The sequence below is a fragment of the Sabethes cyaneus genome, chromosome 2 (genome assembly GCF_943734655.1).
Source record: "Sabethes cyaneus chromosome 2, idSabCyanKW18_F2, whole genome shotgun sequence".
Taxonomy (NCBI): domain Eukaryota; kingdom Metazoa; phylum Arthropoda; class Insecta; order Diptera; family Culicidae; genus Sabethes; species Sabethes cyaneus.
This window is the reverse complement of record NC_071354.1, coordinates 227263481-227280540: the sequence shown is the minus strand read 5'-3', so window position 1 is coordinate 227280540 and position 17060 is coordinate 227263481. Positions and strand designations below refer to the sequence as shown.

The 17060-nt window shown below is 40.8% G+C and overlaps 1 protein-coding gene across 1 annotated transcript in view; it reads left to right on the top strand.

The window, feature by feature from the left end:
• The first annotated feature begins 7366 nt into the window (after positions 1-7366).
• Positions 7367-17060, top strand: part of LOC128738854 (putative uncharacterized protein DDB_G0271606) — a 173579-nt gene continuing 163885 nt past the window's right edge. Inside the window, 1 exon segment of the mRNA XM_053834298.1 lies at positions 7367-7445. Within this exon segment, the coding sequence (XP_053690273.1) occupies positions 7367-7445 (79 nt within the window).

Below are 17060 nucleotides of genomic sequence, written 5' to 3'. Positions count from 1 at the left end.
TTTTTGGTGGCAGCGACAGAGGAATTACGCACACGCTCCACTACCATGCGTATGAATGTGTCAGTGACCCGGATTTACACAATTTGATAAACGATTACTTCACGTTAGATGATGAGAAAGCGAAGCCGTCGCCGCAGCTAGAGTCCGAAGAAAACAAGCGGACTAAAAAAATTTATGGAAGCAACGACCTTCCGGGTTGAAGCTAGATTCGAAACAGGATTACTGTGGAGATATTACCATGTTGAGTTTCCAGATAGTTATGGTATGGTGGTCAAGCGCTTCGAATGTCTGGAGCAGAGGATGGTTCGAGATCCCGAATGCAAATCTGAGAAAGCAAATAACCGACTATCAGGTGAAAGGCCATGCACACCGTGCGACTGAAAGTTGACTGTCCTGAGGCGACCCAAAGCGTTTTGGGTATCTGCCATGGAATATCCCTGAATTCCATGCTGCTTAGGGGACCACAACAACTTACGTCACAGCCAGCTGTGCTATCTGGTTTTCGCCAGTATAGAGTGAGAGTTTCTGCAGACATTAAAGGAATGTTCCTCCAGATGTCGATACGGGAACAGGACCGTCATTTGCAATGTTTTCTGTAAAGGAACAATCCAATAGAACCCCTCGATACGTTCTTAATGAACTTTGTTATCTTTGGTTCTACAAGTTCACCGGCGTCGGCACAGTTCGTGAAAAACATAGAGGAGTTCGCGGATCAGTTTCCACGAGATGTTGAAGGAATCGTAAGGAATCGTTATATCGCCGACTTTCTCTACAGCTCCGAAGACGACAAGTACACGTTGTTACTCCGCCGGAGCGAACGCGCAAATCTACACACTTCTTAAACGCCACGTCTTCGTCGATGCGAGTGAAGTCTCGTTCTCCGCTGTGGCTTATTTCAGAGTAGTCAAACCTAGCGGTGAAGCAGAATATACGTTAGTAGCTGCCAAAACGAAAATTACGCCATTAAAAGCGCTGTCGATCTCTCGCTTGGAGCTGCAAGCAGTGGTTTTGGTAACCCACTTGATGTCATCGGTCGTAGAGAGCCTCATCGCCGAAGTGAAGTAATGCGTTCTAGTTTGGCTACATGCCAATCATCGTGCCGACAGTACGTGGCCTGTCATATTGGGGAACTGCTATCTTCAACGGATGTGCTACAATAGCGATAGGTTCCCAGCAAGTTGAATCCGGCGGAGACGGCAGCGAAATGGGGAAAAAGTTCGTGTCCGGCAACTACCGACGTTTGGTTTATAGAACCTGCATATTTTTCACAACCCGAAGAGTACTGGCCAAAGCAAAGATCATCTTTGATACCGTCAGAAGAAAAGCGGCGGTCGTGCTATGAGTTCACGAACATCTTATTCCGGACAAGGTTAAAGAAGTCAACCGCTTCTCTAAAATCTGAAACGTTAACGAGGAGTAGGAGCCGGAAATTTTGCACCTAACACAGAAAGAGCTGAAGAAAGCGAAGAGCAGTCTGTTGCGGATGGTACAGGGGGAAGTATATGCCGAAGAAATGATCGCGTTGTCAACGGGACAAACCGAACTAGCAAAGTCTAGCAGTCTTTTCAAGAAGTCACCTGCTGTGGATGAGTTCGGAGTCCTGCGAATTGATGGCAGCAGAAAACATCTGCTTACCGAGCCTATCGTGGACGACTACCGCCGTGCACTTTGTCATGCTAATTAGGAAACAGTGATGAATGGAATTCACCAACATTACCACATTCCTCGGCTGCCGATAATGATGAAGCTGGTGGCAACCACGTGTCAATGGCAGTCAGTGACAAAAGCGACACCGAAGGTTTCACGAATGGCCCCACTCCCACAAGCTCGATTAGTGTCGTTCACTTACACCCGCATTGATTTGGTTGGCCCGCCGATGGTGAAAGTGGAAAGAAGCACTGCGAAGCGTTAGATCTCCCTATTTAACTACTGGTGCCGTCCACGTTGAGGTTGCACACACTCTCTCTCTACGCTCTCTAGTGTGAAGTTTCATTAGCCGTCGTGGTTCACCGGGGAAGATACACTTGGACGACGGCACAAATTTTATCGTTGTCGCAAGGTTGCTCAGGGAGCAGGTCGAAGCTATATACGTTCACTAATACTGATACTAAGTGGATCTTCATACCACCGACAGTACTCCACATGGGTGGAGCGTGGGAGAGAATGGTACGGCCAATAAAACTGCAATGGAACCGCGTACGACAACAATAGCAAGCTGTATGATGAAGGATTAGTGACCCTGGTCGTCGTAGCAGAAGCAATCATCAACAAGCACTTACCTACTTGCCTCTAGATGCTGCCGAAGGATAAGCTCTGACTCCAAACCACTTTCTGTTAGCAAGTTCCAATGGTGTGCACCAACCTGCCACAGCGTTCACTGACCCTACGTTGGCGGTCAAAAGTTCCAGGTACCAAATCAACATCAGTTCGACATCCTCTGGAAGCGACACAATTCTCAAAAAAACGACTGGCTGCGTGGACGAGTCCTGGAAGCTGTGGTTGGCAAGGACGGGATAATCCGGCAAGCTGTTGTTCAGACTACAAGAGGGATACTGCGTAGACCTGTATGAAAACTGGCTGTGTTGGAGGTTCACACTGATGGTCAAACTGGTTTCGATGACCAGCGTTATGGAGGGGGGAGAATGTTGCACATTAACCCTAACCCTAGCCCACACCAATCGACTTTGGCCGATAGGGCCGTAAACAATCTATTTGGAGGTTTGGCAGATGTGAAATTGTTGAATCTACTTAAAGTTATGCTAAATACTACGGAAAATCTCCTTAAATCTGTAAATTTTTTAAAGCTGCTTGTATTAAAATTCATACGTTGCTAAGAAAAGTCAGAGGTCGTTTTTCTTTGTTTCGTTACCGCCGTCGGAACAATTACAGTTAAAAGTACATTTATTCGTTGGTCGAACATGCCGGTTATCTCGGTTATGGTGAATTTAGGTTATCACATCAAGTCTTTTTTGGCTGAAGCTGTAGAAAATTAGGTTAGGTTCTAATATTTTTTTGAATCGGTGGTTCTACAATTGATGGACGGACGGTAGAGGAACCCACAACACCCACCTACCGTCCCTCCATCAATTGTAGAACCACCGATTCAAAAAAATATTAATATTAATGCCTGACCGCATTTCATGGTCAAAGACTAAAAACACGAGTTTGGTCTATTTCATAGGAACAGAACCTTTCTCCGAAAATCCGCGCTAAGAATCGCGGCTAACACGCTGACAGACGAACAGCGTCACGAGCAGCACGCTGTAAGTCGCAAGTGCCTGCATAGTGTCGTCGTCCTGCTTGTAAAAACGAGTTAGATTTAAACTTCTCGGTCCATGATTTCTACAGTAGATGGAGGAAGAGGCACAATTTGTGTCTAAAAATAGCCCAACCACATACGTAGCTACTTTAACAAGGGGGTTGCGCAGTCTCCTTTTGTCTAGCGCCTCTGCGGTTCAAAGGTATATGGGTACCAGCGAGCCACATGCCCTGGCGGGTGTTGTTTCAACCTGCCATTTTCGTCTGATGTCGATTTGTCGTATTGGGCTTAAGGGGGCATAGTACTTTTTACACCATATTTTTTCTCTTATTTTAAATATTTTTTTCTCGATAACGCGGAAAGCGAATCGATTCGGGTTTTTTGCATTCTAAACATTGCACTTTATACTAATATTTACAATTTTGTCTGCATATGTGAACCTCTTCCCCTCTCCCCTACGGCTCCTTGAACATGATCATTCGAAAAAAATATGATTAGCGGTACCATGGATTGGCGCTGGGGGGCTTATCCAAATTAAAAATTTCAAAACGACATGAAAGTATATCAAATTATCTCGTGTTTGACCCATCCTTTTTTTTAAATTCGAACGCATAACAAAATGGCAGACATTCAAACATAAAAGTAAGGTTTTTAGTCGAAAAAATTGACTTTAAACATTTCTAAAATATACAAAAATTGTAATATCAAAAAAGGATGGGTCAAACACTAGATAATATTGTTGGCTTTGAAACAAAAAAGAATCATGAGAATTGCTTGAGCCGTTCTTAAGATATTTATGGTACCGACTTTCAAAACCTGGTTTCGAGAAAAACGATGTTGGAGTTTTTGTTCGCTGTGTAATCGCTCCAGACATGCGCGGTACAAATAGCTGTAACTTTGTCAATTTTTGGAATTCATCGAAATGACTTGAAACACATATGGCCAAAATGTTAATCTTTCGAAATAATCAATAAAAAAAATTTCGATTTTTTTAAATTGAAAAAGTACTATGCCCCCTTAACGGTCTTAAAATTTCAAAAACTATGTATGCGGGGGTCGTTAACGAACTTTTGAGCGAAAACAATATGTTTAAAAAATCGAAGTCTGGCACTGAGAGCATTGAAGGATCAAAAAAGATTTCCAAGTATTTCCGTAAGAAATTGTCAAAATATGCATGAAAACTAGATAGAATGAATGAATGAATGAATAGATATGTATTTCACTCTTTGATTTGTTTTTTTCAAATTTTTCAGCGAAGTGTTTGCTTCAAACCCTTTTTCTTTATTTGAATGTGTCTACTCCCTTTGTCATATCCTTTCATTATTGCCGCACAACCACTTGTAAATCTGTTTTCTTCTCGGTAATCCCTATAAATCGACACAAAGCCTTTGTTACGTTTTTGAACCTTCCCCTTGTTAATGGCCATCCTGTTCCCCCTTTCAGGAGTCCAGCCACTTGTGTAACTACTATCATTCCAAATACAAGAGAAACCCCTTTCCCCATTTGAACCTTCCTCCCCCCCCCCTCTCCCTCTTTTGTCAACCCACCTTCATTGATTCTTTTATCTCAAAAACATGTGTTTGACAAACGACGTTTGATGTGAACCGTCCAGACGTTCCGGAGTTATGGCGGAACATACATTCATACTCACGTTCCTCGTTCCCTTCCTGTCGGCTCCTACCCAGTCAGTTTACACTTCTATCACGTAGCTAATTGTGCATCAGCTTGCTCTATGAAAATTCCTTTTACGAAAATGAAACGAAGATTTTTTTCAAATATCCCTCCTTGGTGGAACCACCTCTTTTCTCAGTCACTTGCTCAACTGCAAACGGTCTAAACGTAACCTCTTTTAGTTATGTGGACCTCTCCCTCGTTGTTACGGACCGACCCTTTTGTCAACCCCCCAGTGCTGACCCAGATAACACAAGATCGCAATAGAAAGTACACAATAAGTCGTATGCATGTCCATTTTACATTGAAATTGCATAATGATTAGAATATGTCAAGACGAAGTGTACAGTAAGTTGTTTTGCAGTCGTGCGTGTCGTCATATACAACTTATGGCTGTAAATTGTAAAGCAGTATAGATGATTGTAAAATTTAGTTATATCTTAATCGTATATTGAGGATTATTAAGTTGCGTGTTCTAAAAATTGTTGTATAGCATGCAAGACAGAATTATCCAAATTTTTCCACGTATGTTGCCTCCACTTTGGTACTTATATGTTCTTATGTGGTGTGAAATATAACTTTTTCGTGCGAATATGATTTCGTATTTCTCGTTTGCAATCGAAATATACAAACTAAATTGTTTACTTGGGATTCCCTTACGTCAAGCAATATGAGTGTCAAGTTTGGAGGAGAACCGTCCAGGTGTCCCGGAGTTATGGCGGAACATTTAAACGTATAAACATACTCACGCTCACTTTTATATATGTGTGGCATTGTGACATTTATTCTATATTGAGGGGTTTGCCCGAACTGTGTATTAAGATGTTTACACTAGATTAGTAGAGTCGCGACTAGCGTGGATCGATGGACAGTGAGGGATGTCAAGGTAAGCGGCCCGTGTAGTCAGTCAGTGTAAGCACCTCAGGACCGGCAACATGGGATATCACAATATGGTCGGTGTTAAGTCAGACGGACCCAAGTGTCAAAACTCTGATTTCAAGAAAAACGCGTTCAAAGTTTGCTCCTGCTGTGTAGTTTAAAGCTATCAATCATTCGAAATAATTTTATATCTCTGGTTTTTTGCAACATTTATGTAATGTGAGTAGAGTAAAATGTAGCTTAGGAAATTCTTAATCGTTTGCTGTCATTAACTTATTTTTTTTAAATTTTGTGACTTAGTCCGGTCTGATTTAACACCGACCATATAAAGAAGATATTAGACTATTTGGCTAGCAACATTTTTCATTACTTTGTAATTACCTTTCGGTTTCAGTATTCTTGAACTATAAAATATGTGATTGAAATAACATTAAAAATTTACCATTTTTTAAATTTTTTTTTTAGATTTTTAAAATGACTCCTTTTGTTAATTTCTTACATATTTCAAGCTAAGCCGTTCTAAAAGCAGATAGCTTATGAGAGTGTATAATGGTTTGATTGTAAATAAATCCAGTGTGAAATATTTGATTTTGGATGAATATATGTTTGTCAAAACTAATGCACACTATTTCTTATTAAGTCGAAAATAGATCCTCTATTTTATCCATACATCACCGGTCGGTCACAATTCCGACGAAACCTTTTTCACCCATGTAACGCCGCCGCTGCCAACCGCCAGATCAGCAGATCAAGTCAAGTCAATAAACTAGGTACATTCCTGCGAATCCAATAAATTATGCCCCTAATTTATCCAAGCAACCGTATTGTGTGACACACGAATGTCAAAACGTAATAACTCACCGACAGTTTCAGGCAGCGAATGCATATACATCACAGCCTTTCTCGTTCTATCTTTCTTTCCAGGTCAACATTTCAGGCCGGCGTTGTCAACCTCCAATTGGACAACAATCGTTTGCGGTTCAACACGGTCGGTCGAATCGGTCGGTCGGTGTGGTGCAGCTGTGCAGCTCGTCACGACAGAGCATCGTCGGGGTCACGATTCCACTCAGTAGACCCCGAATTGCCGTCTCGATAGATAGCCGTGTGTTTTCCAGCATAGCTGCTCTCCCACGCACGTCTGCAGGTGGTGTAGGTGCTGGGGTCTGGTGGTGGTTAATTGACACGTGCGGGACGAACCGGGAAATGAAGATTTATGAGTGATTTATGTTTTGGTGAGAAGTGGATTCCGTGACGCGGTGCGGAATAGATCAATTAGTTAGAGCATGAGAGCAAGAGCAGGTGGAGCTCAAAGCCATTAGTCGCAATAAGAAGAGAAATTGGATTAGTGTTCAGTGAGGGGCGAGGGAGTGATAGAGGAAAAAATCAGTGTGCGAAGCAACAGTGACCCGCATTAACGACTGTGTGTTTACCGCAGCATTGCGACTGGATTCGGAGGTTTAGTTCGCTAGAGCAAGACAACCGAACACCGAACGAGCAGACGGCCAATTTTCAAATTACTGCACATCCCTTGAGCAGTCTCTCCAGAGAAGAAACAAAATGGGCTGTGGACAAAGCAAAATCCATCTCTATCCGAGGAAAAACAAGAGCAAATCCAACGGCAAGAAAAGTGGACACAGTAAGTACCTATCTGACCAAAGTACCATGCCATTCCTTCGGTGTGTATATCGTAAACAGTGCTGCCGGCCAGCAGTAATCCTTTGCTGGACACTTCCACTGTTGTAGTTGAGTGCAGTTGTCTGTTTTCCACCTGATCCGCCCGCCTGTCGGTTCTTATCCGGGATCAAAGGTATACATTGTCTGGTGGAAAACAGGATTATCATCAATCACAACTTTTACTACCGTTTGCTTGCTTACCTCAACTAATGGAGGTTAGAGTTGAAAGTACGGAAGAGAAGGATAATAATTTATTTTATGTTGATCATGGGTTAATTTTTAATACTTACCGTGTGTAATTAGTGGCACTTATTATCACCTTGCGAGGGTGGGTTTTCCACCAAAACTCTTACATTGTATTTTATTTCTGTTGAAACAATCAAAGCGTAAACAAAGACACACATGCAACTACCTCGCCGCCTCGTAGCGTGTCATGCGGAATTCTATTTTTGGACACCGTCTAATAGTTTTCCTTTCCTTCCGCGAACTGGGTCAGCGGGATCCCTTTCCATCCTCAATCAGAAAATCAAACCGATGACACGCGGCGGCCGGTTTGCTGCCATCGTTGTGTTGTTTACACTGCTCGCTATAATTGGCTTATTCTGTCTTATCTTTTCTCGGGGTTTCTTTCCGGCAGAACGACGTTTAATTACAACCCGAAACGATGGCTGGCTGGCTGAAGCCCAGCCTAAGCCAGGGTTTCTTTCCGAAGAAGGATTTCCCGCCCGGTACGGACGGGTTCGGGTATCGATTTGGGGCAGAGAAAGTTTCACATGGAGATTTTACGACGTAGAAACCCGGTGTTAGCAAAGGCTTAGAGGGGCTTCACGGTGCGAAATAAGTTTCATGCTGAAGTGGGCTGACATTGGGTTTTGGGGTTTTGTGGGTTGGAATCCACGTCACTCACGATCAGTATCCTAATGAATAATACAGTCCAATCATGGCACTAGCAGATGAATTAGAACATTTATTATTTATTAATATGATAGATTCGGAACCGAATCATAAATTTATTAAAACTTTTATTATCTACCGCACAGTTTATGAAATGATGGCTCCAAGCGGATATTGAAATTCGAATTAAATTGAATCCCCAGTTAATCAGTTTAAGCAATTTTACAGGGGGTTTCACTCTGTCGACTCAATTTCATTTCTTTTCAATCTGTCGAGCTGCTGCAACGGCCGGAAACCTAAGGTGCAAAGTCGTTCGGTTGCCGTTCCTTCTGACGGACCTGAGCTTAACACCGACCGATACGATATGCAGCAGTAAAACGGCAACCTTTTCCCTGGGATCGCTCCCAGTTTGATAGTAAATGTGTTAATCGGAAGGGAGGATATGAAAATGCTAATGGAGTTCCGTTTATGTCGCAGTCGCAGGAACATTCTCATTCTTTTGCCGTCCGATTTCCTGGGCCGGTCAGGCTGCAGACATGCGTGTGTTTTAAATATTTTCAAAACATGAAACGAGCCAAGCCAAGCCCAGGTCATGTCCGGAACTGCTGTTGCTACTACTGCTGCTGCCGCCACCGTGTACCAACTTTAATTTAATTTTGCTGCTTGCCTGCCTCAGGAGAATAACATCAGACGACTGGCTGCATTAGAATTCCAATGAAATATGCTCCTCGGTGGGTAACATTTTATGTTCCCTGGCGTTAGAGGCTTACGGATGCTCTGTTCCGTGAGATAAACACATTATAGGAGGGAACGTTTTACGGCTGTTCTGGCTGAACCGTTTAGCAGCAAAAAAAAGCCAGCACAAAATTAATACCAACACGAGCAAAATTAGTTGCATTCCGGGCAGCGACCCCCAGGCTGAGTTAGTGCCAAACCAAAACCACGCAGATCCGGTGAAAACATAACTGTAAGCGTAAAGGATAATTAGAAGGAATGCTCGAAACTCATTAAAAGTGTAATTGATTCACGCGAAAGGATCTTCCGGGTAAGGGTCGTTACGGGATTAACGCAAAACCTTTTTGTGGCGATTAAAATTAGGCTGGTCTGCACGGTTGTACTACGCATCCAATGTTTCTAACCATTATTCTTTTTCAATGCCACCTTTTCAGAAACTATAGAAGCTCGGAAAAAAATTTGGTCACCCTATCCTTATTGCAGACTTTATTCTCACCTAACCGTTCTTAATTTTTTAAAGCTGCTGGGGAATAACTAATTCCGTCGCTTAATCATAGCACCGACGTGAACGACATTTCAGTACTTCACATAGCACACTTGTTGCACAACTAATTAACCCTAGCTGTTAATTATGAGCCTTCTATTTAATTGCAAAATACGAGTGGAACATTTTCCAACATACATTGCGCCAATACCGAATATGCTAATGGACGAGTTTCACTAGAAAAACGGCTATAAATTCTTGATACAGATATGGAAATTTTGAGTAAGTAAAAAGTAAAAAGTAAAAAGTAAAAAGTAAAAAGTAAAAAGTAAAAAGTAAAAAGTAAAAAGTAAAAAGTAAAAAGTAAAAAGTAAAAAGTAAAAAGTAAAAAGTAAAAAGTAAAAAGTAAAAAGTAAAAAGTAAAAAGTAAAAAGTAAAAAGTAAAAAGTAAAAAGTAAAAAGTAAAAAGTAAAAAGTAAAAAGTAAAAAGTAAAAAGTAAAAAGTAAAAAGTAAAAAGTAAAAAGTAAAAAGTAAAAAGTAAAAAGTAAAAAGTAAAAAGTAAAAAGTAAAAAGTAAAAAGTAAAAAGTAAAAAGTAAAAAGTAAAAAGTAAAAAGTAAAAAGTAAAAAGTAAAAAGTAAAAAGTAAAAAGTAAAAAGTAAAAAGTAAAAAGTAAAAAGTAAAAAGTAAAAAGTAAAAAGTAAAAAGTAAAAAGTAAAAAGTAAAAAGTAAAAGTAAAAAGTAAAAAGTCAAAAGTCAAAAAAAAGTCAAAAGTCAAAAGTCAAAAGTCAAAAGTCAAAAGTCAAAAACTGGATAAAAAATTGGACAAACATCGAATCAAAGTTGGCCCAAATTAAACCGTAGTTGAATCGAAATCGGACCAAAATTGAACCAAAGTTAGACAAAAAAAAATACCCAAAGTGGAACAAAGTTGGCCAATATTAGATTAAATTTGAACCACAATGGGACCAACACCGGATCAAAGTTGTGCTAAAGCAGAAGCAAAATAAAACCAAAATTGCACTAAAAATAAATCAAAATTAAACGCAAGTGGACCATAATTGGTACAAAATTAAACTAGAATACCAAAACTGAATGAAAATCAAGCCATCATTGTACCAAAAATGGACTTGAAGTTGTACTAAAAGTGGACCAAAATAGGACTTAAATAGGACCAATATTGACCCAAAATTGAACCAAAGCTGAATCGAGAATGAACCACGATCAAACCACAATTGGTTCAAAGTAAGCCCAGAATTGGACATTTGGACCAAAATTAGATGAAAATCGTAGCAAAATTACCAAACCAAAATCGGACAAGAATCGAATCTAAATTGAACACAAATCGAATCAAAGTTGAACCAAACTAGACCATAGTTGAACCAAAATCGAACTAAAATTGGACCAAAGTAAGAATAAAATTAGATTCAAAGTGGACCGACAATAATGGAGCAAAGTTGAATTTAATTTAGACCAAAAACCAAAAAGATTGGAAATTGTAGATTCAGAATTGAAAATTAATCGTAATCGGACCAAAATTGAATCACAGTTAGACAACAATAATACCTAAAGTGGTCTAAAGTTGTACCAACATCGGACTAAAATTGGACCACAATTGGACCCACACCAGACCAAAGTTGGACCAAAGTAGGAGCAAAATAAGATCAAATTTGGAATAAAATTACGCCAAAAATAAATCAAAATTAGTCGGCTGTGGACCATAATTGGGACAAAATTAAACTAGAATACCAAAACTGAATGCAAATCAGACCATCATTGTACCAAAAATTGACTTCAACTTGAACTAAAATTGGATCAAAATAGTATGTACCTAAATAGGGCCAATATTGACCCGAAATTGAACATCAGAGCTACTCGTCCTTTTTATCATTTTCGATCCACTTCGTCATCAAGAGCCAACAACCATTCTTATGACCAGATAGAATGATGCGGCAGCGCATCCGTCAGCCCAATCTGACAACGGAAAACTGTCAATTTTACACTGATGGATATGTTGAAGCGCAATTCTGTTTTCTTTTTGTATTTTGTATTTTGTTTTTATATTCAGAAACTTCCCCAGTTCGAATTTTAGAGTGAAGTATTCAGAAATCATTGTCGTATACTTTGCCTGTCTCAAATTTCCTTTCCGAAAAACTACTCAATATTTCTATTATCATTCCATAAAACGTCTCATGCCCAGTCAATAATCACGGACTGCGATAGGTGCTCTATTAATTAACTCTATTAATCGAGTTTGCAACTGTTTATAATTGTTTCACAGAAACCAAATAAAAACGAAAAAGAATAGAATGAAATTATTTCAGAGAATGAAGTTAAACAAAACCAGGCAACTCCATTGAAAAAATAACAGCGGGAACGCATTGATAATGGAGTCACACATTTGTTCCATTAAGCGGTACCCCCCTGGCATTGTTCAACTTTTTAAATGAATTCATCTCCATCATCGAACCACCTCTGGCAAAAAAAAAGAAAAAGCAGCTAATCGGCATATTCTATTTGGCCCCCATTATCCGGCGGGGAAAACAATTTTCCTAGCATAACAACACACAGGAAGGCAGCAGCAACCATGAAAAAGTAGCTTCCCGGAATCGGAACCGAAATCGGTCTTTCTTGATCGATTGCATTTCAAATTTCATGCGAAAATTCGAAATCCATCCGCCACCCTCTGGGCTGCCGCTGGGAAGGAAAGAAACAATCGAATCGAATTTGACTGCGGGCAGAGCGGAGAAACAAAAGCGGACGACTGAGGAGCAAAAAAAAAATGTCCCGTCACCCAATCAGCCGGCAGCCGGGGACAATTCCGAGGAAAAGCCAACATTGATGAGTGTTTTCCCGAAGATAAAGAGAATAAAACCAGATGCAAAGGGGGGAGAACAAGTTGCAAATAGCTTGTTTGTGTTTTCAAACGGTTTGGTTAGCTGTCGGTCTGCGGCTCGTTGCTCCAGCTCGGAACGTTCCCGTGCTGCTTTTTACCGTGTGCCAATAAGCGTGACGATTTTTTTTTCTTTCACTCGGGTGACTAACAATGTGTCTCCTTCAGTTTATGTCCGGTGTTTCGCGGTAAGCGCACTGTACCGGAAGAATTCGGATCCAATTTTTTTTCTTTGCGCCCCAAAAGGTTACAGTTGAAAAATTGCCTCCAGCTTTATTTTGCTTCCGGATCAAACTTCTGGATTGTTTCTTCTTTTAGGAGGGAGTCCGGCGTTCAGTATTTGAGTCGGCTGTGCTTGGTGGCAACCAAGGATTATTTATGATCGGAAGCTGGAAATTTGATCTACAAATTTTGAGACTGGACAGATTGACGAAATTTGCTCGATTTTATTTTTTGGTAATAAAACATTGAGAGAAATTCTGGCTCAAATTCAAGTTGCCTAAAATAAATTAAATTGTGGATAAAAGTCATATGATAAGACATGCTTCTCGGTAATAAGGCTGTTCTAGAATGTGATGAAGTGTATTTCCTGCGTTAATAACCGTAATCCGCAGTTTTTCTGCCGTCAGCTTGTCATATAAGTCGAGTACCCTCCGACGTAATTGACAAACGGAGAGTACGATCCTGCATTATTTTCGTCTTACCGTCAACATACTCGTACTGTCTAATCACTGGACCAGTCACATTCATTCTCACTTCGAAAAAAAGCGCAATATTTTGCTATTCGCCGTCACAATAAGAAAGTTGGTCTGAGAACAGCCTTGTTTATAACGCCATCATCGTCGGCTTGATGTTTTTCTAATATACTTTTTCAGCAGACTTACAAGGCTACCCAAAAGCATCCGAAGGATATCATTTTCATTCAATATTATGACTCAAAGTTCAATTTTTCGCTTTTTTGAATTAAAATGATCTATCATATTAGTGGAATGAAAAAATATCCCAACTTTGTGGTATTAATATATGAGTGTGTCTCTTTTTTTCGATTTCTATTGTGCAAAATTGTACAACACTCCATCAGCCGCTAGAACAGGCTAGGCGAGTTTTCAAACATTTTTTACACTCTGTTCCGCTGATCCATTGTATGTAACAATACGTATATCCTCAGGCAGAGTAATTACCCTAAATAACCAAGGGAACAAAGACAAAAAAAGTTCAAAATTTATTGCCACGAGAAGAAGCCTTCTAGCGCAAAAAGGACTGATTTATGATATATGCACAAGCAGGGAGGGTCGTCATTTATCGCCGTTGAAAGGAACTTTTTACGTAGCAAATCGACCCATTACTAACAACACAATGGCTTTAACCTTGGCTTTGTTTTTCTTGATCAACCTCCGTCCTCCGTCGTCTGCTGTTATTCAGACAGTGTAGTCGAAACATATCACTCACAAAAACGTGTGGAAACACAACGGCACGGAAAGCGTCATTCAGAATCACAAGACCGATGCTTTTATCATCAATCATTAATTACCCGAGAGCAGATTACGCTGTCGACAAACGGCATTATCATATTATTGGCTGCTGAAGGACGGACGAAACAGATACGCAGCTGTCAGTGATAAAGCCTAACCTAAAAATATTGTTGAACTGTTAATCATTCAGATCATTATTTTAAAAATATCCTCTCCATTCTCGCAATTAATCCAACCAACAATCTTCTCAACTGGTAGCGGCCTCCAACAAATCCCACAACTGCAAAGCAGCTACTTTTACTGACAGTGGGAAACCGTTTCCCACACACGAAAGCACTGAAAGGCCGTTTCTCCTTATCGGGGCTGGCGGGCAGCGCCAATAAAGTCGTCACGTTGCGGCTTCAACGGAATTCTCCTTGGTCGTCGAAAATCGATGTGGCGTCACGGAACACCCCATTGTGGCACCCACAAAAAGAAACCTATTTTAGGCACATATCGCCCACAAAGGTCCACCCATCCACCCACCGTCCTGGCAAGCCAGAAGGCCGCATGTTATAGCCGTAACTTGTAACTTGTACACCGGAACGGTTCTGACGTGCCGAATATGCCGGAAAGTGAAACTTTATCGTTCAATCGTTTGGGATATGAGCATACATACACTATGTCAATGCTTTACTTTGCTACATACGTACATATGGCACAAGCGGGGAAGATCTTCCGGTAGATTCTCTTCCCGTGGACCGGTATACAAGCAATAACCGTCGTTGCAGATATTAATAGTATGTTACGTTCGAACTATGTAGGTTATACAGATTTATACGCAGCAAAGTTATAGCTCTATTTGTAATCAAAACGAAACTTTTACTGCAGGATAAACTAGGTGAACTGAAAGACAAACTACAAGGAATTAATATAAGGGTTATAGCCCTTTGATTAATTTTCCCAATTAATCTCCTTGCTTCTTACGTTTTATTTTTTGTTTCCTGATTTTTGTTTTTGATTTTAGATTTTGGGCTAATTTTTAGCTTTCGTTTCCGAAGCCTATTTTTTCATTTCCATTTTAAATTTTTGTTTTCTGCTTTTTTACGCTACTTTCCATTTTCTGTTTCCAACTTTTGATTTAGGGTTTTTAGTTCCCCGTCTGCTGTTTTTGTTCAGTTTCTTTTCACACGTATCTTTCCCCTACGAGAAAACTGAGCCTTGACGTGGTGTAGGACTTTTTAACTAATCAACTAATGAACAGTGATCACTTTTACTTTTGAATGTGGGTATGCATCATCAAAATACTGGGGATGGGAATGGGAGTAAAAATTTATCAAATTTGATTATTGCGTTGTTCAGAAAGTGCTTTTATTCCGTTTAAGAATAAAGCCAGTGCAAGGATCTCTAATAATCAGTAGATGAATGTTTCTGGGGCTCATCCTTATCTATCACAGCTGTCACATATGTCTCCGAAAATTGCCTCCGAAATATAATTTGACTGGGTCGATCGGGGGCTTAGGACTAGTAAGGATATTCGTCAAGTGGAACTAGAGGGTCAATGGCGCGAGACGGGACAGCGTAACTAGCTGTTTTGCTGATGAATACGAGGTCGAGATATCGCCCATAAGGATTAGAAATGCCATTAATCTGTAAAAGATTGCATCTAGCTACACCATCAAGTAGTATTTCTTGAACCATTGCTTCATTACGTCCTCTGGAAAGAGTATTGGCTGCATCAACATACAAATAGTTATGCTGCGAAAATTTCCACTTCAAATTAGGCTGATTATAGTCACCGGCCACAATTATTGTATCATCAACATTTGAAACTTGGTGAACCCTTTCAATACAATCCACATGTGCTTGAATAACCTCAAGATCGGCATGTTTATCCGGGGGTAAGTAGAAGCATCCAACAAATAGATGTCTGTTTCTTAGTCGAATTGGAACGAATATCTGTTCTAGACCAGCGGAATGGGCAACTTCGCAATAGGTTGAGTCAAAACACTTTCTGACGGCAATTACAACACCGCCACCAACCCTACGGACACTGTTTAAAGGGTTTCGATCCATTCGGTAAACAGCGTACTGATTGCACAAATAGTTGTACGGAATTGATTCTGTCGTCGAGCCAAGATTCTACTAGCATGATAACGTCATAGTCCTGGTCGATACAAGCTAGAAAAAACTCGACAATTTTAGACTTTAACCCTCTGACATTCTGGTAGTAAAATCGCAGAGAAGTAGCGGCGTCGTCGTCATCTTTGCGCTATCCATTTGGTCCAGTAGAAGCAGGCCGGGAGCCCTCTGCCCCAGTATCACTCACTGGATTAGAATGACTCGGTTGGTGAAGGGTAGCAGAAGACTCGGCTGGATCGGATAAAGCTGAAGTTCCCGTAGTGTCTGAAGACGTGCGTTCTGATCGAGCAAGTTGGAAGAACCCCTCGCCATTTCCGGACACAGGAACGGAACGACTTTGCAGGCGGGAACTTTCAGTGTCAGGATGATAACTGCAACGCACGACTGTGTCGGAGGGCTTAGGGTCTTCCATTATGCTATTTATCGTGCGTTCCGTTGTCGAAGCAATGTTGTCATCAATGAAATGGAAGAAGCATCTAGACTGGACTCGTTTCTTACTGACAAGGGGTGATAAATGGGGTGGGCGGTGGGACAGCAGGTGATGATTTCCCGTCGATTCGAGGGGTTTTGGAAGGCCCCCAAAAATCCCGTTCCGTACGGATATTTTCAAATTCCCGGAAGAATATTCCTTTCGGCCAGACGGATGGATCAAGAGCAGTTTCCTTCAACTTGTTATCGACTCCAACTTTGAAGGATATAAATGCCAGTTGAGTAAGGTCGGCGTCTCTACGCACAAGTTTTTTCACATCTATTGGCTGGTCAGTCTTTAGGCAATCTTTCACTAACTTGGCTACATCCTGTTCGGTCACGTGAGGTGCAATTCTGGAGACGTAAATCCAAAATTTCTCTGGCGGCTTAGCAACAGTTTGGACAATCATATCTGCTTTTTCGATGGGTTTCGTACCACCAACGAGAATAGCCGTCGGACGAGATCTCGGTATTTCCCTTGCAGAAATTTCACGAGGACGTTTCAAGTTTG